Here is a 24826-nt window from a genome sequence, read left to right on the forward strand (position 1 = left end):
TAAATAAAAAAAACAGTATATCCTGCTGCTTTTAGTGGAGTAACTACTGTCTAATGTCCAGTCTAGAAGGTTTTCTACTAGATTTCTACTGGAGCATTGCTGTGAGGATTTGATTGTATACTAAAACATGCCTGGCATTAGATTAAGCATTGTCTATTATACATCTTTTGCTAGAGGGACTAGGCCAGCTGGGTCAGTGTAACGATTATAAGTTAAATTTTCTGAATTTTCTGATCGTTTCAAGATAAATTTAAACATAAAAATTGGGCATAAAAGTTAATTATGTATTTATTTTTTCCAAACAGAAATTTACCTGTTTTTTTTTCCAATCTTCAGTTTTTCATGTGTGCCTTTTGTTAAAATAATTGAAAAGAAAATGAATTCTCTTATTTGTTGTTTGGTTTTTTTCCATGTTTGTATCTTGTAACATTGTAAAATGTGATGGTACAATGCAACTTACTTTTGTTAAGATGGATTTTTTCATTTTTTTCTGAAATTCTCATTTTAAGGTGCGGAAATAAATAAAAAAAAAACTAGAAAACTGAAACAAAAAATTTAAAACCAAGTAGTAAAATAATGGTAAATAAATAAGTTTTATCGTCAATTTTCTAAGATATATAAATTGTTGGACAGTTGAACTGATAAGCGTTACACTTACCAGTTTGTATGGGTGTGTAAAAATTTGTTTCTTGCTTCTTGTAAGTGTTTAAATCTGTTTTTATATTAGATTTAGATTTAGAATTGTATTATTTTATTGTATTATAAGACACCTATTTAATTCATATATACTATAAAACAGTGAAATGAAAAAAAAAATCTAAAAAAATACTTTTTATACTTTACTACTCTCAAAAAATCCTAGCAACCTTAAATTTATCAGTGTAAACCTTTAAATAAGCTTAAATATATATATTTATATATTTAAATATATATATAGCTTACTTTATTAGCCATAGATCTGTCCCCAGATGAGACTGGTTCTGGAGCGGCACTATGCTGATGTGTTCAGCACAGTCACCTGAGATTGGACAGGGGTTGGGGTGTGGGTAATGTGCAGATAATGTTGTGGCAGGCTGCGCGAGTGCGGCGCGAGGGCGGCGCGAGTGCAGCTGCTCGTTTAACCTCTATCCTCTCCAGAGGGGTTGCTTTTAATTATCAGAGGCTAACAGGCTGACCTTGGGCTAAGACCTCGCCCATTTGGAATCCATGCACGGGGAGATGGGCTCGGCTCATGAGGGAGCGCGAGAGCGCATGAGAGTGAGTGAAAAAGAGCGAGAGAGAGAGAGAGAGAGAGGCGACTGGTTTTCCGGCTGTGTGCGTGAGTGTATCCGCGTGTTGCCCGGGGTTGTAAGGGCTGCAGGTGAGGCAAGCAAATTGAAAAAGCCCCATTTTCCCAAGTCCCCCTCTCGCGCTCTCACTCTCCTCTCGCGCTCTCGCTCTAACTAAGCTGTAGAGCGGAGAGTCATTTAATGCTCAAGTGGACAAAGGTATTACCTGAGTCACCGGGGTGGATCGAGGCCTTTCTCTGCAGGCTCGACTGAAAGCGCTCAGCATCTCCATCGCTCTGTCCCAACCGGCTCGCCTTTCCTTTCAGCTAACAGCTTTAGCGCGTAGCGCAGCAGAAAGCTATTACGCTGTGTGTGACTGGGTATATAACTCTGTGTATAACTGTGTGTATAACTGTGTGTTCGTGATCTGGGGTGAGAAGGCTCAGCAGTGCCGATGCAGGAGAGTATACTTCTTGTGTCTTTGTGGAAAAAGTTCTACTAGGAGACTACAGTGAGGTGTGCAAATTAAAGAAGGTATTTTAACATAAGCAAAGTCTTTACTGTTCAATTGTAAATGATATTTATAGTAAAAATCTTTGCCATATCTGGACTATTGGGGCAGAATGGTGGCTTAGTGGTTAGCATGTTCACCTCCCAGCACTGGGGTCTTGGGTTCAAGTCCCTATTTGGGTGGAGTTTCCATCTAAATCACCCAGAAAAAATTTAATACTTAAGTACTTACTTAAATATTATACTTATACTTAAATATTGATTTGTATATGTATGTATAGATATGTGTATTGTATAGGATTTGAGTCACTCTGTCCTGGGTAAAATGCTGTAGTGCTTGATGCAGTCCTCCAGGTGTGCGGTTGTTTCCGGTTGAGAGTATGCTGTGTGCTATTGGTTGATGCTTCTCACCTGTGTGTGGATGAGTGCTGAGTGTGATTGGTTGTACAGTTGTGGTCAAAAGTTTACATACACTTGTAAAAAAACATAATGTTATGGCTGTCTTGAGTTTTCAATAAGTTCTACAACTCTTATTTTTCTGTGATAGAGTGATCGGAACACATACATGTTTGTCACAAAAAACAGTCATAAAATTTGGTTCTTTCATAAATTTATTATGGGTCTGCTGAAAATGTCACCAAATCTGCTGGGTCAAAAATATACATACAGCAACATTAGTATTTGGTTACATGTCCCTTGGCCATTTTCACGGCAACTAGGCGCTTTTGGTAGCCATCCACAAGCTCCTGGCAAGCTTCAGGTCGAATGTTTGACCACTCTTCTTGACAGAATTGGTGCAGTTCAGCTAAATGTGATGGTTTTCTTGCATGAACCCGTTTCTTTAGCACTGTCCACATGTTCTCAATGGGGTTTAAGTCAGGACTTTGGGAAGGCCATTCTAAAACCTTAATTCTAGCCTGGTTTAGCCATTCCTTTACCACTTTTGATGTGTGTTTTGGGTCATTGTCTTGTTGGAACACCCAACTGCGCCCAAGACCCAACCTTCGGGCTGATGGTTTTAAGTTTTCCTGCAGAATTTGGAGGTAATCCTCCTTCTTCATTATCCCATTTACTTTCTGCAAAGAACCAGTTCCACTGGCAGCAAAACATCCCCAGAGCATAATACTACCACCACCATGCTTGACAGTAGGCATGGTGTTCCTGGGATTAAAGGCCTCACCTTTTCTCCTCCAAACATATTGCTGGGTGTTGTGGCCAAACAGCTCAATTTTTGTTTCGTCTGACCAGAGAACTTTCCTCCAGAAGGTTTTATCTTTGTCCATGTGATCAGCAGCAAACTTCAGCCGAGTCTTAAGGTGCCTTTTCTGGAGCAAGGGCTTCTTTCTTGCACGGCAGCCTCTCAGTCCATGGCGATGTAAAACACGCTTGACTGTGGAGACTGACACCTGTGTTCCATCAGCTTCCAAATCCTTGCAGACCTGCTTCTTGGTGATTCTTGGTTGACTCTTGACCATCCTGACCAATCTCCTCTCGGCAGCATGTGATAGCTTGCGTTTTCTTCCTGATCGTGGCAGTGACACAACTGTTCCATGCACTTTATACTTGCGTATAATTGTCTGCACAGTTGCTCTTGGGACGTGTAGCTGCTTTGAAATGGCTCCAAGTGACTTCCCTGACTTGTTCAAGTCAATAATTCGCTTTTTCAGATCCACACTGAGTTCCTTTGACTTTCCCATTGTAGCTTTTGTAGCTGAGTCTAATCACTGGGTCAAATGAGCCCTATTTAAATGGGCTCATGAGAAGTCAACAGCTGTAGTCAATCAGAATCACTTACAAGAAGTGAAGAGGCCATGACATGAAGCTAATTTGATTGACACAACTCGCTACATCACCAAAATTGACAAATTTTGTTGCTGTATGTATATTTTTGACCCAGCAGATTTGGTGACATTTTCAGCAGACCCATAATAAATTTATGAAAGAACCAAATTTTATGACTGTTTTTTGTGACAAACATGTATGTGTTCCGATCACTCTATCACAGAAAAATAAGAGTTGTAGAACTTATTGAAAACTCAAGACAGCCATAACATTATGTTTTTTTACAAGTGTATGTAAACTTTTGACCACAACTGTACGTGAAAAACATGAAAACGTGTAGAAAGGCAATAAATAAGTAGAACTTCATTCATTCATATTGTCGCATCTGGACTGCAGTTCCTACAGTGTGTTTTAACTTAACGCAACACAACACAAGAAAGGCACACATATTATGATTACACGATTTTATAAGCTATGTTAAATTATAGACTATATAATAATAATAATAATAATAATTATTATAATAATAATAATAATAGCCACCTTTCTATTTAGTAATTACTTTTACCTAAAGTTAATTTAAGCTTAGCTAAGGCATGGGATAAAAATAATGGAGCTAAAATGTATTAAATTCACTCCCTATTTATTTATTATACCATTTATTTAACATACAAAAGATTAAAAACAATATTGGGGGGTATTTTGGGTCTGAACAGCATCTTTTCCCATTGTGTCAGCCTTTATTTTGCAATGAATGCTGGGTATTCCTGTATTTTTGCCAGTTCTTCTTGGTAAAACACCAACCGATGCATCCTGGGTTTTAAAGACAGAGCAAGAACATATTTGTATACTTTAGCAAAGCTTGTTAAATTCGTTTTTGAGTGTTAAAATGCTAGAAAAACAAACAGAAATGCTTATTAAGAAACATGTCACATTCTCCACGTCTTGAGAAACCGAGTAGACATAACAGGATTCTACAGAACAGCTCACAATACCCAGCTGATTCCCTTCCTCAGCTCCTCAAGGTCCCGGAAAAGCCCTAAAAAGTCCTAAAAAATCAGGCGTTGAAAGTCTATGGGGAAAGAAACAAGAGAAAAGGGGAAAAATTTATCCGCTTGCATAATTCCACTTTGGAATATACAGCACATCATATAATTCCATTCCATTACATCCCGTGACATTATTAATAGGATAGGATGTGCTTCTATAAAGCGAACTCCGCTTAATATGGCGTCTTTCATCCATCACCTGCCAGAATCGCACACTACCAGTATTGTAAGCTTAAAACCTGTTGAATTACAGCAGATTCTGAATCATTTGTTCCAAATTCCTGTTATAACGCAACTGTTTTCTGTGGAAGTGATGTGGAAGACATGAGCTCTGTCCCAAATCCTGGGCTGTAGTTGAGGTAGGCTGACTTTTTCAGCCTTTGTAAACAGCTGAGATTCAGAGCGAATTTAAGGACGCAGCTTATGTATCCTTCCTTTTCTGCACTATTACTCTCTATACCCACAATTCTTTGCATATACAGCTCTGGAAAAAAGAGAGTTCCTTTGAGTTTACCAAATTGAAAACCTGGATGATCACAAGCCATCAAACCAAAAAGCTGAACTGCTTAAATAATCTTTGCACCAGGAGTAAAGCAGCATAAAGTTATTCAAAAGCAGTGTGTAAGACTGGTGGAGGAGAACATGATGCCAAGATGCATAAAAAAACTGTGATTAAAAACCAGGGTTATTCCACCAAATATTAATTTCTGAGTTCTTAAACTTTCAATATGAATATGAACTTGTTTTCTTTGCATTATTTGAAAGCTTTTTGTTATTTTAGCCATTTCTCATTTTCTGCAATTAAATGCTCTAAATGACAATATTTTATTTGTAATTTAGAAGAAATGTTGAATAGAATAGAATAAAATAGAATAAAACAACAATGTCCACTTTAAAATAATGTGACTTTAAAATAATTATCAATCAATCAGTCGTTAGATTACTAGACTAATCGACTAATTGATTAATCGACTAATTGATTAATCGAAAAAAGCAATTGTTAGGTGAATCAATTGAATATAAATGATGTGCAGGGATAGTTAAAGAATGCAGAAGGTTCAGGGTCGGGTTGTAGGGGTATTTAAGGTGGGGGAGGTAGTTGGGGGTGGGTTTAAGGGGGCTCTAGAATTGATTTTGCTCATTGAAAGTAGTTGAGACGCCCGGGGCATGGAGCCAGAGCATCCCGGCTGCACGCTCCCTGCTCGGACATTGACTTTCAGCATGACCCTCATTACCGCCGGCCCCTTCTGCCGCGGAGGCCCTCGCCGGACAGTGGGGAGGAGCTGAAGGGCGGCGGCTCCACTGGGAACCAGTTCTCAGCCAGAGACTGGAGAAAGTGTCCTCCACACTCCAGTCAAAATATTGTATTAATGCATGTTTATCACAAAATCAAGCGTTAAAAAAAGAGTGGTAACTCTTTAAAATAAGACTACCTTTATAAAGGGTTTATAAATGATTTGTAAATTAAAACCTATTAATAAACCTATTAATAAGCAGTTAATTAATATATAACACACAAATAGAAATGTCAACAGTGAGCTGAAAATTAGCAAAATAATGATTCCATACTCATCTATATCATTTATACTGTCAAATCCATCAATCAGCATTAAAACTGTCATATTAATATATTTATAAGTATAAGTAAACTATTTACCATAAATTAAGTGACTGATGTTGCCACTGTTGCTTTTTTAATTGATGTGTTTTTTTTCTGCTTATCAATGGTTTTTAATGCATTTACAGCCTAATCAATAATAATAAGTAATTATCTAATTTATAAACCATTCATAAATCCTTTATGAAGGTAATCTTATTTTAAAGTGCTACTAAAAGTATTTATCCTGTCTAGATGTTGGAATTCCAAAGGTATGGGAAGGAGTTCCATCAATCCAGAAAACACAGTTCCTTTTACTGCGCCAGAGCTCAATACTAGAAAGTTTATACCTCTCTAGCCCAAAACTGGCATTAGATTAGGTCTGATGCCTGTTAATTTGCGTTTATCTTCTTCAGAAGGTCCTATTGTATTGGCAGTATGTATTTTTCTGTGTTCAGTAGGTGAATGCTGCTGCATCCATTAAAAAGAGACTTTCAAAGAGGTCAAAGGGGTTTCAAAGCGAACACTCACTTTACAGAACGACAGCAGCTTCTGAACATGTGACTCCTCCAATGCTCCTCAAACCAGACCGACTGGCTCTAATTTGAGGCAAAAGCTAATTATACCACTTTTCCAGGACAATAAACAGTTCTTCTTCCCACGTGAGGTCAGGGACCTCAGGAACGGTCGCACAGTTAACAAACATCTGTGCAACAGGCCAAACACACACACACACACACACTACGACTGTGAGATACATCACATTTTTATTGTTTTGTGAGTGATAGGAGTTTTTTACAGTCATCGAACACATGGAAAGAGCTGCAGTAGCACAGTGAATAACTGCAGACTCACTCTGCATGACTGGAGGTAGAGTGAGGCAGAGTAAGAATGAGCTGCAATAGCATAGTTAAGTAGAGGGAGACAGTGTGAGGTAAAGTAAGGCAGTGCAAGAAAGAGCTGCAATAGCATAGTGAATAACAGCAAACTTAAATTGCAAGACTGGAGGTAGAGTGAGGTAAGGTGAGGTAGTGCAAGGCAGAGTAAGAAAGAGCTGCAATAGCATAGTGAATAACTGCAAACTCAAACTGTTTGGCTGGATGTAGAGTGAGGCAGTGTGAGGTACAGAGAGGTAGAGTGAGGTAGAGTTAGGTAGAGGGAGACAGAGTGAGGTAAAGTGAGGCAGTGCAAGAAATAGCATAGTGAATAACAGCAAACTCAAATTGCATGGCTGGAGGTGGAGTAAGGTAGAGGTCCACAGTAAATAAGCACACCCAACTACTTCTTATGCTTGGAAAAATGAGTGCAACCAAGTGCTAAAACAACTTCAAGAAGCTTAAACTTATTTACAGTTTATTTCGTTCCACATCAATAACGAAATGTATCCAAAAGCATTATTGCACATCTGATTTTTTTTGGTACACACACAAAATACGTCAGTTACATAAGCACAGTAATACCCAGGTCCGTTGTTCATTTCCGCAAAAAATAAAACAAATAAATAACAATTGCGTTAGCGAATTTGACAGACAAAGGCGGTTCTGTTCGCCGCTCCGTCTCCGAGTCTCTGCTATCACAGAGTGAACCCAATCACGCCGCCATTTCCGCCGCCCGTGTGCCGCCGCTTGCCCCCTCCTTCCCAGAAGAATGACCCCTTTGTGGGCACTAATGTGCAAGCGTTTAACTCCAGCGGCGGAGAGCGTTTTCGTGTTTATATCTTCTGATACACGGCAGACACAAAGAGCTTTGTCTCGGCTCAGGTTTTCCCGTCTCGCTGGCGAAGGTGGGGCACGGCCACTAATGCCGCGCGCCACTTTTTCCATTTCAGACAAATGAAGTCCTTATGCGGTGCGCCCGGCGGAGGAAATGAGAGCAGAGAGGGCAGACGTGCTCGGCTAGGCCTGTATTTTAAACCCTCGCCGCTTTTACCTTGTTATGTTCTAAAATAACGAGGGATCGGGGCTGAACGACAGGAAGAATAGCACGCGTTTCAGACGCTGGTGAAAAGCGGAAGACGGGGGGGTAGAGCTGGAATAATACGGGTCTAGGCCTTTCTGTCTTACTTAAATATATATGACCTCAAACTCCATGACTTTCTTATGAATATATGAAAAACGTGGTGTTCTGTTTAGATGTGCCAAAAGTCATGGGATAGCAGGTTGTGTATAGAGGTATGGAGGCTGGCGGCATCTGGCTAGAACTGTCCATGTGATCCGTTTTTTCTTTGTTTAAAAAGTTTTACTAGCTGGGTAATTGTAATGTCACATGATCCATGACCTAGACAGCACTGTATTATGTATTATTATCTGTGGTTTTAATGTTATGGATCATTGATATACATTGTAATTTAACTTTTGTATGATAACTACAGTTCAAATACTCTGACTTAGACCCTTTGACTCTGTTTAGCATGTAGAGAACTGGCCAATCAACCAAAAACAATTTCACAATATTTTATTCTATATAAACAATGATGTGCCAAAAGTCATGGGATAGCAGTATGTTTATGGAGACCGGCAGCATCTGGCTAGAACTGTCCATGCAAACAGATGCATGTCCCACATCTGTTTTTTCCTTTGTTCAAAGGAAAATGTTGAAAAGTTAAACTAGTTGGGTCATTGTAATGTCACATGACCCATGACCTAGACAATAGTGTATAATGTATCATTATACATGGTTTTAATGTTATGGATTGTTGGTATACATTGTAAATTGGCTAAAACTATTGTGAAATATCTTGATATTTAATTTACTCTCCCATACTAAGTACAGCAATTTCTCTTACACACTTTTTTAAGTAAAAAAATTGCATTAAATCCAATAAAATGTGACTTATTATGACTTATTATTATTATTCGTATTAAAATGCAGTGCAGTTAGTTGGCGCAGTTTTCTTAAAACCCTAATGATATCAAAATATACCCCAAAAGCTATACTGTATATTGTTTTATATCAGTATAACAGTACGGTAAAATATCTAATACTCCATATAATGCATTATTTCTCTGATATCAAACACAGAAACACAGAAAAATGTGTGGAAGCTTTTTAGCCCAGCCCCTGCTAGTTAATCCTGGAGACAAATACCAATTTAGCCATTTACCTCCCGGCTAATCAATAATAGCCTGTGGGCTCACAGAAGTACACTGGAGAGAGAGAGAGAGTGGAAACAAAGCACAATTATATACATGTCTCTTTGTTACTCTGCTGATGTAAGATTATTTAAAATATATATATTTATATTTATATAGATATACAGCTCTGGAAAAAAATTAAGAAAAAGTTTTACCAAATTGAAACCCTCTGGAATATAATCAAGAGGAAGATGGACGATCACAAACCATCAAACCACCAAACTGAACTGCTTGAATGTATCCAAAAGCAGTGTGTAAGACTGGTGGTGGAGGAGAACATGATGCCAAGATGCATGAAAAAAACTGTGATTAAAAACCAAGCAGGGTTATTTCAACAAATATTGATTTCTGAACTCTTAAAACTTTTTTTTTTTTCATTATTTGAGGTCTGAAAGCTCTGCATCTTTTTTTTGTGTTATTTCAGCCATTTCTCTTTTGCAAATAAATGCTCTAAATTACAATATTTTATGTGGAATTTGGGAGAAATGTTGTCTGTCTTTTATAGAATAAAACAACAATGTTCATTTTACTCAAACATAAACCTATAAATAGCAAAATCAGAAAAAAAGATTTTTTCCAGAGCTCTACATAATATATATTTTTTATTATTATTACTACTACTACATCTCTTTTTTTCATTCTTTTTTCAGCTGTGGTCTAATTTTCAATGATGCTGCTAGTTTTCCCTCCTCCCGCCTCCATCGTCTGGCGTGTGGTTAACACTGGAGCGGTAAAATAAAAATCATACTCAATGGAATATGACAGAAGATCAGCCTAGCTGAAATATAAAACGCTCAAACGCACATTTCCAACACTGGACCGATAAGTGATTGACGTGGCGAGGCTCAGGAACTCAGCAGCCCATAGCCAGCCCGCCCGCCCGCCCGCTTAATTCCTACAGCTGAAATATCGCCGATGCCAGAGGAGCGGTGGAGAGCGGGCGGGCACCAATGAAAATAAGCAGAGCGTCACGAACTCTTTCTTTGTCTGGGCTTCTGTCTTATAACCAATGCTTCTGATAATAACGCGGGTCATGGAAATCTGACTGTGCTGAGTTTGTGTAACCAGCAGCCAACTGGGGCAAAAAATTACAACTTTTTTTACTGGAAGGGCATGAGGGCTCCCATAGATGGGCACTTTTTAAGCAATAATATCTTGAGCAAATGTAATAGCAGGACAGAGAATCAGACAAAACATAAAATATAGAACAGAGGAAAGGAAAAACTCACTCAGAGCTGGAGAAGGAGGAAGAAACATCCATGGAGGGGACCCATCCTCCTTTGGTTCGATAACTTTCCCATTCCCACAGGTCAATAAAGACAAGAAAAGACAATATAGTGGGCACTCTACTATATTTTTTCCACAAGAAAAATTTCAACCGTACAGGCACCGAAGGGAGGCAGTTGCCCCCTTTGCCCCCCCACCCTTTAGTTTGTATTTGTCAGTAACTTTGGGTGATGGTATATAAGCTGTCTGGTGACTTCGAGGATTAATCTTTAATAGATTTCAAACTATTATAGATGGCTCAATAAAAATATGGCTATTTATGGACAAGTAGTTTTTCTGCTTATCTGTGTGAGCACCATTAATCTGATATCATCATGTACTTTGAAGATATGAAGATTTCTGTTGAACAAAATTAGGTTTTATTAATAGTTTACTTGTAAAAAGATTGGTGTCAGAAGTGGTTCATTTACTGGTTCATTGAAAATGTTGTCATACTATGACCAAATTTGCCTTGCTTATAGTAATTAAATATATATCGCAATACATTAAATCATAACTCTGTAACTTTTTAACATTGTCAATACACAGCCTCACAACAGTCAGGTCAGTATTTAAATCACACTTTTCTGATTGCTAAAAAAAAAAGCATCACAAATTAATAGTTAACGTGTAAAGATAGATTGGTGTCAGAAGTGGTTTGTTTACTGTTTTGTGTAAATGCCAATTGTTAGATAGCAGTTTTGTACTTAGTGTTTTCTTCAGTCTTTAAATCCAAATGTTCTGATTGCTTATATTTTATGAATATAAATAAATTTGTCTTTGCTCACAGTGACACAGTGACAGATACATTTAAGCAATAACATACGAGAGGGAGTGCTATAACGTGTAATATTGGCACTGCTGTTATAACACGCATTTTGAGTGTATTATTGCAATTTTACCACAAGTTCATTATCTCTGTTTATTAAAAGATTTTGAGTTAAAGAGGAGGAGAAAATACGATCTGTTTGGTAATAAAAACTCCGGCAGTTAAAATAGTTCCATTGCTGCTCTGTTTGTAGCTGCTCTGTTTGTAGCTGTGCTGTTTGGCTTGTAAGCGCTGCATCGTTGCTACCTGTTACCTGTATACTTTGGTTACAGTGCATTACCGGCTGATAGCGGCACTCACAAAGCACCTCTCAGCCAATCACATCGCAGGGTCGGAACTAACTGTGGTAAAATGAATCATAACTCCTGTATTATGATGCATATCGTATCACCCAGGTCTTGCCAATGTCAACACACAGCCCTACTACTGTCTGGTGGTGTTGTGGCTCAAGTGTCTCACTGAGCAGAGTGTTGTGACTCAAAGTGAAATTGGGCTGATTCTAGTGGAGGAAAAGAGAGAAAAAGAGAAAAAATGAAGGGAAATCAGATCTCAGGACTCTCAGGATACTCGTACTCTCAGCCTCAAGTCTGCAAACTTTGTCTGATGAGTGGAAAAAAGGCGGGGGGAAAAAGTGGCTCTGGCTGTTGTACGCTTGCCACTGCTGTGTGGTTTTCGGGGCTTCTGTCTCTCTCTCTTTGGACTCGGGCTCGGGCTTTGATATACAGTTAAGATCTTTGATGGAGCTTCTGTGCCAGGATGGAAAGAGAGGAAGACGTGAGTGAAGGAGAGACAGAGAAAACGAGGGAGAGAAAAAAAAGGAAAAAAAGGGCTTTGAATGGTGGCTGGCTTTGGATGTTAACGCCTTGTGGGTTTTTCTTCTCCCTCCTTCGCAGCAACTGTACGCCGCCCAGCTGGCCAGCATGCAGCTCTCGCCAGGAGCCAAGATGCCGCCACTGCAGCAGCCCCCCAACTCGGCCGGGCCCCTGTCGCCGGGTCCCAAGAGCGAGAAGAGATCCTCCAGCCCCCTCGCCCAAGTCAAGGTACGGCTACAGCCCCCTGTTGTGACGAATTTAGAACCCCTGCCAGTAAAAGCACCCCATTTCTGGAGTGTATTTCCAAGTAAAGTTAAAGCAATTATGCTTTTCATGGCGGAGGTGCAGATTTCGGCACTACTACAATACTGAGTTCAGCAGCCCCGCCAGGAAAAGCACCACTTCTCAGGAGAGGCTACAGGTGTCATGACTATTTTTCATTATTTCAACCTAGCAAGGCCAATTATGCTCTCTCGGGGCTCTGGCTGCTGATGGCAAGCTGCATGAACAGGATTCGAACCAGCGATCTCCCAATCATAGTGGCAGCACTTTAGACCGCTGGAGCATTCAGAGCCCTAAATTTTGCATTTTGAAAAAAGAATATTGGCAAGTATTTGATTTCCTGCCTACCATTAAGAGTTTTGGCTCCTACAGACTCATGTCCACAGATTTTTTTTTTAGGGGAGATCATTGGTTCAAATCCCTGTCATGCAGCTTGCCATCAGTTACCGGAGCCCTGACAGAGCGCACAGTTGAACTTTCTCTCTCTGGGTGGGTACAGTACAGTTGATGGCGCTCTCTCTTTCCCCTCATCACTTCTAGGGTGATGTGGATCAGCACATGGCTGCGTCTGTGAGCTGATGTATCAGAACTGAGTCGCTGCGCTTTCCTCCAAGCGATAATGCTGCATCAGCCGACGTTTAAAAAGAGGCGGAGTCTGACTTCACATGTGTCGGAGGAGGTGTGGGCTACGGGGAGTCCTTATGCGAGTGGGTTGGGTAATTGGCCGTGTAAATTGGGGAGAAAATGGGATTTTTTTTTAAATAAACTATATATAGACATAGTTCATGTAATTGTCAGTGGGCAAACTTTCGAAACAAAATCTGTAGACAGTTATTATTTCCTTCACTGCTTGTTTCAGCTGAAAAGAAGTTATTTAACCTGAACTGATGCAGGGAGTAGCTTCTCATTTGTTAAACAGCCATGTGGAAAAGATTTCTGTTCATCTGTTTTACAAGGGTTAAATAAAACATCATGGAAACAACAAGGAGATTGTAGCTGAAACTAAAATTAAATTGGGTTAAGAACTAACTGTCCAATGCATTATTATTAAACAATGGAAGGACGATAATGATGCTGATTAAATACTTATTTCCTTCACTGTAGGTTCCTTTAGTTTAGCTTAGCATAGCTTAGCTTAGCTCAGCTCTGCACTGAAGTACGGGTAGCCGATTAGCGTTAGCGGCTAGCACTAGAGGCCTCCTCTCCACACTGAGCCCATCAATCTGGACTGGCTTTTACAAGGCCTCCGTTCCCTCATGCAGAACTCTGTGGACAGGGTTGCTATGGCTCTAAAAGCACCCGGAGAGTCATTTTTAGGAACACGTGGTTGGAGAGCGCTGTCTGTTCCCGCCCCCTCGTCCCTCCCAACCCTAAGACTTGGACTTGGACTTGGACAGACAGAGCTGAGGAAAATTACACAGACCTGTAATACTCAAATATAGATTGATGAGGTTGAGATTTGGTGGTGACTCTTTCTTTTGTGCTGTTTTTTTTCCTCTTTCTTAAATAACGCCAACATTAGCAGAACCGCTGCAGTTGATGGCGGGAGGCCACCAGCCTTCAGCTTTGACTAGAAGCCATATAGATCATGCGTTTTATGTTTTTTTCTTTCGTTGCGGTTGAGCTTAAACTTAAAACACATGCACAGTTGGAAAAGTTCAGTGTAATATCACAATAGAGCAGTGGGTAGATCAGCGAGCGGAGGAGCAGTGGTGATTTTAGGGCTGGGTTATTCTTCCAGCAGGATTTTGGAACGTGGCCTCTGCAGAACGGGTGGCCGGTTGCACCAAAAAAAAAAAAACATAGTCAAGCGTAGCTAAATTGCTCTTATGTTCAAGGTTACAAGCTACGAAATTCGATAAATTGGTTGCACCAAGAATAAAAATAAGAGACCACTTAAAAATGAAGAGTTTCTTTGATTTTACCAAATTGAAAACCTCTGGAATATAATCAAGAGGAAGATGGATGATCACAAACCACCAAACTGAACTGCTTGAATTTATCCAAAAGCAGTGTGTAAGACTGGTGGAGGAGAACATGATGCCAAGATGCATGAAAAAACTGTGATTAAAAACCAAACCAGGGTTATTCCACCAAATATTGATTAGTATGAACTTGTTTTCTTTGCATTATTTGAGGTCTTCACAATATGTTCAAAAAACATTGAGTGTTTAGGGTATAGGATAGATCTTATGCTCTAACAAAAGATCCAACTTACTGTATGTTCAGCTAGTGCATGTTTTTTCAACCATACAGGCACCGAAGGGAGGCAGTTGCCCCCTCTGATTATACTTGATGCTTCCTTTTCTAGAGCATTTGGCTAAGCTGCAGTTTGTCAGGTGTCAGTACTAAAAGAAATCCACCAGCAAAATCAGTTAAAGTTTAGTTTTAAAAAAAAATTGACGATACAGGAACCAATTATTTGAGTAATTGTGTTATTTTTAGTGCACACCTCTTATTTTCTGCATCAATATGATCCCAGCAATTAAAACCTCCAGACAATTATTATAATTATATTTAAATAAACTTGTTAGCAATGTTTATTCACCAGTTACTTTATGTTTATTTAATGAATTAGCAGTGGTTCTGACATTTATGCTGGTTCTGGCCTAAAGTGAAGTTACATTTAGAGAAAGTTTATAAAACTGGTCATACTCAGTACTGACCTCAGCACTATTACCACACAAATATGTGTAACAATTGATATTTCTTTTGTTTTATGCCAATAAAACAGCCATACTAAAACAGATATTAATCAAATTAAGAAAAGACAATAAATATGAATCACAAAACTAATGTCAACCATTTTTCCCGAGACTTTAAACATAGAATAGGGTTAAAATGACCCCAAAGATAATAGGAGGGTTAAAGCATCGTCGTTTGCAGGAGCTTCCTTGTCGCCGTTAAATTCCACGTTTCCATAACTCTCAGTATATGGGCTACATAATCTTTTTAATCATGAACTTGATCAAAGATACAGGCTGTTTTTTTTGCTCCGTTAGCTCCATATGCAGATATGTTGAGCTTAATTAGCTGGCAATCTGTTTTGTTTGTGTACTTAAAGCGTAATTGAATGACAAACTGTTGTTGGCAGTCACATTTTCAAGAAGCTCGAGGCAGTGTTCAGTATGTGGCCCATCTGTTTGGACAGCATGACGGCACTGCCAAATAAGATGTGCTGAGGCCCAGTCAGTTCATCAGTTCATCAGTTCTCTATAGTATATAGTTCTATATACGTTATGGACAAAAGTATTGGGACACCTGTTTATATTAGTGCATTAAAAAAAAAAAAAAAAAAAAAAATATATATATATATATATATATATATATATATATATATATATATATATATATATATATATATATATATATATATATATATATATATATATATATCACTTTATTTCAGCATTTATTTCTTTAATTGTTGATGATTATGGCCAATACAGGAAAATAAAATCCCAAAAATCAGTGTCTTAGACAATTAGAAGAAATTGGTACTTTTGGGGCAGTGTGGACTTTGTGCCAAATCCTGCTGGAAAATGAAATCTGCATCTCCATTAAAAAAAGTTGTCAGCAGATGGAAGAAGCGCTTTTCACAGACTTTTTTTTTTATTTGTTATATGCATATGGTAATGTGGAATAACATCACTTGTCAGTGAAAAGTGCTTATAAGTGTTCATTAGATGTTATGTGCATTTACAGAACAATTTTCATTATAACATATATTGCAGTTAGAGGGAGGGCATCACTGTGGACCTTAATAAAGCATTATATGAGTAAACTCAACATCTATTAAGCTTTATGAAACAGGTCTGACCAATAATGTTATAAAGACCAGCAACTTCACATATGCTATAATGCATTATATCGCTTTGTAATATAAGGCTTTAAAGCTTTATACTGTGGTGTTATAACGTTTTATGTTTGAGATTATAAACATGTATGCATAGTTAGAAATGCTTATGTCAAGTGTTATAAAGCATTTTGGATGGTTTATGAAGCTTTATGAATGCATTTAAATGAATTATAGATACCTGATTCATTGAAAGTGTTACCGTAGATTCTAATAGTTGGTGGACATTCTGCTGCTACCTTAAGTTGCACACATTGCTGCTGACATAGATGTGCAAATGTATTTATGAATTTATGAATGCATTTATAATGCTTTATAGATACCTGATTCTTAGAAAGTGTTACCGAAGCTATTAATAAGTTATTGTATGTTATGTTCAGCTATACCAGATCTCCAGTTCATGGTTTAACATTGTTTCCGCCCATCATTCGCTAATAAAGAGGCGTCCTCAGCGCAAATCGCCTTGGTGTGATAAGGCGCATTAGCGGTTGGCTGTATTTTCTCAGGCTGAGAGCAGGTGAGCAGATAGAGATGTACATAGAGACACACACTGTGCTTTAATTAGCCCGAACAAAGCCTGGCCTCGCCACGCAGGAGCCTGAGCATGGCACAGAGCTGGGGTATGAATGCCCGGTGCTTCTCGTGAAGGATTCGGGCTAATTAATCTGCGGTATTAGCAGAGGAAGCATTGTTTCGTGCAGCCGAGGTGGGGGATTTCTCTCTGCGGGGCGTTCTCTCCTCTAAACAGCATGTCTCGTATCTGCAGGAGGAGGGAACCCAGCCTCTCAACCTCTCCGCCCGGCCCAAGACGGCTGAACCGGTCAAATCCCCCACGTCCCCAACACACAGCCTGTTCCCCGGCAGCAAGACCAGCCCCAACAACGTGTCCAGGGGCGGAGGCATCCCCAGCCCCCTCGGAAGCCTGGGTCGTGGCTCATCCCTTGGTAAGTGGCCATCTTCTCAACCATACTAACAAGAAGATAACACCAGAATGTATACAGGGCTGCGCAAGTTCGAAAAGCCATCAGCAATTGTCAAAAGTCTAAGAGAAAAACCACAATCCGCCATGTTCTCAACCTTTCCTCACAAGATAACACCTCACAACGTATATAAAGGGTTGCACAAGTTCGAATCGCCAGCAGTCCCAACCATACTCACAAGATAACACCTCACAACCTATACAAGGCTGCGCAAGTTCGAATCAGCCTTAACAGTCTCAACCATACTCACAAGATAACACCTCACAACTTACGCAGAGCTGCACATGTTCGAATTGCCATCAGCAGTCTGAACCATACTCACAAGATAACACCTCACAACTTACACAGGGCTGCACATGTTCGAATTCCCATCAGCAGTCTCAACCATACTCACAAGATAACACCTCAGAACGTATACAGGTCTTCAAAAGTTCGAATCCCCATCAGCAATCGTCAAGGGTCTGAGAGAGAGAGCGCCCACAATTGGCCATGTTCTCAACCTTTCCTCGCAAGATAACACCTCACAACCTATTTACAGGGTTGCACAAGTTCAAATCCGCATTAACAGTCTTAAGCTCTTTACCATAGTCACAAGATAACACCTGAGAATGTATACAGGTCTGCGCAAGTTCGAATCGCCATCAGCAATTGTCAAAAGTCTAAGAGAAAACCCACAACTGGCCATGTTCTCAACCTTTCCTCACAAGATAACACCTCACGACATATTTACAGTGCTGCACAAGTTCGAATCTCCATCAGCAGTCTCAGCCATACTTACAAGATAACACCTCAGGACATATACACTGCTATGCAAGCTCGAATCGCTATCAGCAATGTCCAAGAGTCTGGGAGAGCACCCAAAATTGTCCATGTTCTCAACCATACTCACATAATAATAACTTTTATTATAAGTTCTAAACGCCATCAGCAGCTGGAGTCTGAGAGAGCACAATTGGCAATGTTGGGGGGGTTGGGGGTTAGATATGTTGGCACTCCGTCCCCGGATTACTCCCATTGTTAATCTGGGAGGCTCATATGATAACATCTCAAAACTTATACAGGGATCAGCAAGTTCCAATTGGCATCAGCAGCTGGAGTCAGAGAGAGGACAATTGGCTTTGTTTTCTATGGGTGGTTAGGTTAGAAAATTGGCTTATTAACAAAATAATCAAATTGAAATACATAAATGAATTAATAAAACAACCTACATTAGTGGGTATTTTCTAATAAGACACTTAAGATACTTTTTGAACAATATGCTGATTTATATTAGCCAATATTGGTGTGTTTCATGTAAAATAAAGCATTATACAGTATGGGATGATCTGATCCTTTGTTATATGATGCTCCTGCTTTGTCGTTTCGCTCGAGGACAACTTCGCTCAGTGCACATGGAGGTATTTACACAACCGCAGCTCTTAATCTCACTCAAACCTTACCATTACAGCCAGCCTAGTAAAGTGTGACGGATGCTGGCTCTGACTATTTGTTTTCAAAGCTCTCAACTTCATCTCTCATATTAAGGCTTTTTTTTTTTTTTTTCGGAAGTTACCGTCGCTAAAAACAGTCTTTCATTAAATCGGCACCGTTTAGCCGAACCAGATTCATTTCCCTTCTCTCCTGCCGCTCGGCCTTTGAACGCAGACTCGGTGTTTGTTTTCCTTCTATTTCCGAGTTTTTACTGCCACCCAGCCTCACCTCGCTTTGATCCACTAATTACAGAAAGGCGTCACACTCTCGCCAAGATTGCTGCCTTATTTTTTCCGCGAGCCCCCGCACATGAAGAGCGCCACACGTACAGTAAACACGCGGCGACCACGCTGATACCGAGCGCTGATAGCGCTGGAACCAGACCTCCCGTTAACTTTTACACCGTGCACCACCCATGATCAAACTACCAGCTTGGGCTGAGCCATAACATTTTCACAATACACACAATATACACATTGTGTGCATTTTAATACATCATACAGCCCTAGAAAAAAAGAGAAACCACTCAAAAACGATGAGTTTCTTTGATTTTACCTAATTGAAAACCTCTGGAATATAATCAAGAGGAAGATGGATGATCACAAGCCATCAAACCACCAAACTGAACTGCTTGATTTTTTGCACCAGGAGTAAAGCAGCATAAAGTTATCCAAAAGCAGTGTGTAAGACTGGTGGAAGAGAACATGATGATGCCAAGATGCATGAAAAATGTGATACAAAAACAGGGTTATTCCACCACCAAATATTGATTTCTGAACTCTTCTTAACACTTTACAAATATGAATTTGTTTTCTTTGCATTATTTGAGGTCTGAAAGCTCTGTATCTTTTGTGTTATTTCAGCTATTTCTCATTTTCTGCAAATAAATGCTGTAAATGACAATTTTCTATTTGGAATTTAAACATAAACCTATGATTATGAAGTGCTCTCTTCATTCTTGCAATCAGTAAATCTAAATGATTTTCCGTTATTGATTAAAGGTCAGTGCACTATTAAAGATCAATGCATTATAATTTGTCAAAAAGGAAATAGCTATTATATATATATATATATATATATATATATATATAGCTTAGCTATTAAGCCTAAAAGATTCTGCAATGCTGGAGTACCTCAGGGTTCAGTTGTTGGGAGTATGAAACTGATATGTAAGCTCACACATATAACGCAACACAACAAATACAGTGTTGGACAGTTCTTTAGTCCTTCAGTCTAGTATCTAGTATATAGACAAATAAAAGTGCTGGTTTCACATCACTCACAGCTTCAATTAATGAATTTAATACAGTTTTAGTGGAACGCCAAGATGTCACATCATACGTCATCAACAGAGGACGTTTCACAAAGATGGAGAAGAGAATCAGTCATAGTTCATGGGGAAGAACCTAGTATTTTTCGGTTTCGAAACGTTCGTGGTTCTGGAATCTACTTTTGTTGGTGGAAACCCACAAAATTAGGTCCGCGAACCAGAACAGTGCTGGTTCCACATCATTGGAAAAGCTCTCTCTGTGAGTTTAATGAATTAAACACACTATACACAAACACAAACATCTGAAGTTAAGAAAATTACACAGAAGAAAATTTAAGAAAGTCATTATATATATAATTATACCACATAACATCTTCTAACCCGTGCACTTCTAAGTATATGTATATATATATATATATGTGTGTGTGTGTGTGTGTGTGTGTGTGTGTGTGTGTGTGTATGTGTGTTCATGTATGTTTTGTCGTTTTTTTCTTCCCCCCCCCCCCAGACATCCTGTCCAACCTGAACTCCACGGCACTGTTCGGAGATCAGGACGCAGTGATGAAGGCCATCCAGGAGGCGAGGAAGATGAGGGAGCAGATCCAGCGGGAGCAGCTGCAGCACCACCAACAAGGCATGGAGGCCAAGCTCTCGGCCCTGTCCGGCCTGGGTCTCAACAACTGCAGGACTGACAAGGTGAGCTAGGCTTTTTTATTCTTTCTGTTTTCTTCCATTCTTCTCCTCGTTTTTGTCCGTATCATCTCTCTTTCAGGGCTTTGTGCTGCCTGGAGTATCAGATAAGCGGTTTCCACTTTTCAAATAAGAGCGTAGCGTCCGCTTTTAGCGCTTTGTGTCCAAACAAGGACAACACTTCAGTGTTTCATTAAGAGCGGAAGGAAGGGAGGATTAAAAAAAAAAACCTCGAGGAAGAGCAGAGATGAGCTGCTCTGTCCGATTTTATTTTACTTATTTAAACTAATTTGTCTTTGATGGAGGTCCAGAGGAGCCTTTTTTTTTTTTTTTTTTTTTTTTTTTTTTTTGATTGACACTGGTACGGTCGATAGTATGCGTGCCTATTTGTGTGTGTACTCGTGTTCATGTTTGTATGTGTGTGTGTGTGTGTGTGTGTGTATGCACGAGGGCCGTCTGCCGCTTCTCCAGCCGCTGCTGCCGCTGCCGCCGCTGCCACAGCCGCCACTGCTTCTACCTCTGGTCCACCGGTGCTGCCCTGAGTGGGTTCAAACTGTGATGTCTCAGCCCAATTAAAGTAGACAGGCGGCCTCCTCAGGCCCCTCAGTGAGGGACAGGCCCGCTTTGTACCAGGAGCAAACAGACTCCCAGGGATTCCCTTTAAAAATATCTTCAATCAATGAGTCAATCAAGAGCGAAAAGGCCCATGCCCGCTCCCGTCTGATTGATGCCATATTGCCAGTTGGCTGCGAGAAGCAGGCAGGAGCTGGGAGTGGAGCCTCATTAATATTTCAGCACCTGATTACTTTCAAACCAACATCTTAAAGTAGGTCAATGTATATGTAAAGAAGCAAGGGGACTATTTTTTAATCAACTTGTTCGCAAGTTGATGAAAAGAAGTAAAAGGGGGCGAACTGGTTGAAGACATGTTGCCCCAGCCTCGGTGTGGGTGGCGCGGCTGGCACGGCACTTCTTTAACCAAAAGCTGGAGAAGAAGAAAAAGAAGAAGAAGAAGAAGAAGAAGAAGAAGAGGAAAAAGTAGAGAAGTGTCCTCAAAACAGGGCGAAGCTGTAAGGCTGTAGAACGATTCGGCAACACTTCCTATGAACCCTTTATTCATAATGCCTTATGAATGCGTTTACAATGCATTACATGACATGCATAATGCATAATACCTTATAATGACTGTAATACGGCTGTATAATAACTCATAAGTACTAACAACCCTCATGCATACACGCAAACACGGTAACACTTCCTATGAACCCTGTATTCATAATGACTGCATTATGAATGCATTTATAATGCATTATATAACATGCATAATGCAAAATACCTTATAATGACTGTAATAAGCCTGTATAATAACTCATAAGTACTTACAGCGACATTTATAACACATTATAAACTACAAGTATAAAGGTTTATAAAGAAAGGGCTTATAATGCCTTATAATATCTGTATATAAGAACAGTATACAATGTAGTGTTGTACCAAAATATACCAAATCTGTGTTATAGTGCATTACAGCACTACATTGTACAATGTTCTTATGAACAGATACTATAAGGCACACTTATAAGTAATTACAGCCCACATGCATACACACAAACACGGTAACACTTCTTATGAACCCTGTATTCATAATGACTGCATTATGAATGCATTTATAATGCATAATATGGCATGCATAATACCTTATAATGACTGTAATAAGGCTGTATAATAACTACTAATAAATATACGTTGGTACAACACTAACATTATACAATGTAGTGTTGTACCAAAATATTCCAAATCTGTGTTATAGTGCATTACAGCACTACATTGTACAATGTTCTTATGAACAGATACTATAAGGCATTATGTAAGCCCTTTCCTTATAAACCCTAATAAACTTGTAGTTTATAATGTGTTATGAATGTTGCTGTTAGTACTTACTGTATGAGTTATTATACAGGGTTATTACAGTCATTGCAATGTATTATGCATGTCATGTAATGCATTATGAATACAGCGTTCATAGGAAGTGTTACCAATGATTCTTCTCCAGGCTCTTAGCTTCTCCTCCCCTCTTAAGACCAGATAATACGAGTATTTTGAGTATTTGACTAAAAGCTTAAGTAGACTTGAAGCTCCCTTTATCCCCTTATACAATCTCTAAAATTCTCAGGAATTCTCCGTCATCGTCTTCTTTCTTTCTTTCTTTCTTTTTTTTCTTCTTTAAACGGCAATTTTCTTCTTTACTCCTCACGCCAGCCGGCATTGTGCCAGGCAAAACTGTATTTTCAGCAGCACAATGCTTTACAATGTTTTACAATGTACGCCAGGCATTATGGGGGAGTTTTGAGGAGCTAACACTTAAGCTGCGGTATTATCCGCTATTCTTCTGGCTCTTTTTGAGCCTTTGTTTGGCTTTTGCTTCAGAGGTGGATACGGTATGTGAGTGTGTGTGTGTGTATGTATATATATATGCCTCTTTCTCTCTTTCACTCTCGCTCAAGCTCTCTCTCTCTCTCTCTCTCCACACCCCTTCCACTTATTCCACACCTACCTCTACACCTCCCTCCCGCCTCTGAACTCTGGGGTTAGCTCATGGCCATCCAGGCGCAGGAATATGCCGCTACATGACACGAATACCTCTCTCCCAACAATAGCTGAATAGAAACGTTTGTCAACAGGCGGTACACACCTACCTCGCCCCATTGTTCCTAACAGGTAAAGCCTAGCGCTTTTTCTCCGCTCTTTTGTGCCGCTACGCCTTTGTTTCCAGCCCATGGCGGGACCCCGTCTTTTCATTGGCCTGTTTGGCCGCTGAGCTCAGGTGAGCCCTGTGTTTTCCTAAGCTGAAGAAGATCCATTTAGAGGCTCCTCGTCACTCCGCACCTCTCTTCCTCTGCCCTGGAGTTATCTTTTACTATCTTCTTACTATATAGCTAAAAAAAAAGGTCTTCCTCAGTAGTAGACATACACCAATCAAGCTAAACATTATGACCTTGTTGTGTCTTTGTATTCGTGTTTCTACATCCATTATTTATTTTTTTAGCTCCACTGACTATATAGAACCCCTTGTAAAAAAAATCGTATATAAAAGTTGTGTATTTAAATATAATAACAGTGTACTTGAACTATATGCAGAATAATTAAAGTATACTTTTTCTACTTATACACATTTTATGTTTTTACCATTTAATCATTATTTCAGTATACTTTACAAAAGTATACTTTATTTGCCAGTGCTAATTTTGTACTGGTGATGTACTTATAAAAAATATATATATATACACTTACTATTATTTTATAAAACTGTGCTCTTTATGATAAAACTATACTTTTACTAAATGCACCCTAGGAGCCTATATTTCTGTAACAAAACTCTAATTTAGTCAATTTACATTAACTTACATTAACTGTGCTGCTAGTTTTGTGTGTTACATCTATACTTTACAAGTTTACTTTAGTTAGTTTATTGTAGGTAAAAGAACTTTAACAGCTAATGCTGCAGCAATGAGATGTCATGCTTTTGTTTTTACCAGTTTATATACACTCCTCAATGTTCAGTTGGACAGCTCACACAAATATACTTAAATTGTATAAAATAGTGGTGAAAATAACATATGATGGCTAATATACTCAGTAAAAAATAGTGCCAATTCATATTAAGTACAGAAGTACAGGCAAGTAGTAATTAGGTACAAATTAGTGGTTCCAAAATAGCTTGACCTATTTTTACTATTTTTAACAAGAAGACCCCACAGGACCAATGTGTAAAGTCTCTACTATTAGTCTCTACCATTAACCCTTAGTTACTGTTAGTAAAATAAATGACACTGGACAGATATAATCTGTTTTTAGTTGATATGATTTAATGGGAAATAAGAACAGTGTGAATTTTACCACAGTTTTGCCACATTATATTTTAGGGTATTTTAGCATGTAAAATTTTTGGGCAATATTATTGCATACAGTACAATATAGCACAGGGAAAAAAAGGATAATGGGCGTAGAAACGAGGAGGTGGTCATAATGTT

The 24826-nt window shown here is 39.2% G+C and overlaps 1 protein-coding gene and 1 long non-coding RNA gene across 8 annotated transcripts in view; one reads left to right on the forward strand and one right to left on the reverse strand.

The window, feature by feature from the left end:
* sox6 (SRY-box transcription factor 6) overlaps window positions 1-24826 on the forward strand; it is a 356852-nt gene that overhangs the window by 281089 nt on the left and 50937 nt on the right. For all 7 annotated transcript variants that reach the window (XM_049465976.1, XM_049465978.1, XM_049465980.1 and 4 more), the window contains 3 exons: window positions 12329-12475; window positions 17152-17329; window positions 20614-20801. In XM_049465976.1, the coding sequence (XP_049321933.1) occupies window positions 12329-12475; window positions 17152-17329; window positions 20614-20801 (513 nt within the window). The remainder of the gene's footprint in view (window positions 1-12328; window positions 12476-17151; window positions 17330-20613; window positions 20802-24826) is intronic.
* LOC111192555 (uncharacterized) lies at window positions 4187-10644 on the reverse strand. Its single transcript, XR_007424930.1, has 2 exons — window positions 10570-10644; window positions 4187-4632 (listed from the first exon to the last, which is right to left on the reverse strand). It is a non-coding gene; the product is annotated as an uncharacterized LOC111192555 (long non-coding RNA).

Source organism: Astyanax mexicanus, chromosome 16 (assembly GCF_023375975.1).
Source record: "Astyanax mexicanus isolate ESR-SI-001 chromosome 16, AstMex3_surface, whole genome shotgun sequence".
NCBI classification, from domain to species: domain Eukaryota; kingdom Metazoa; phylum Chordata; class Actinopteri; order Characiformes; family Acestrorhamphidae; genus Astyanax; species Astyanax mexicanus.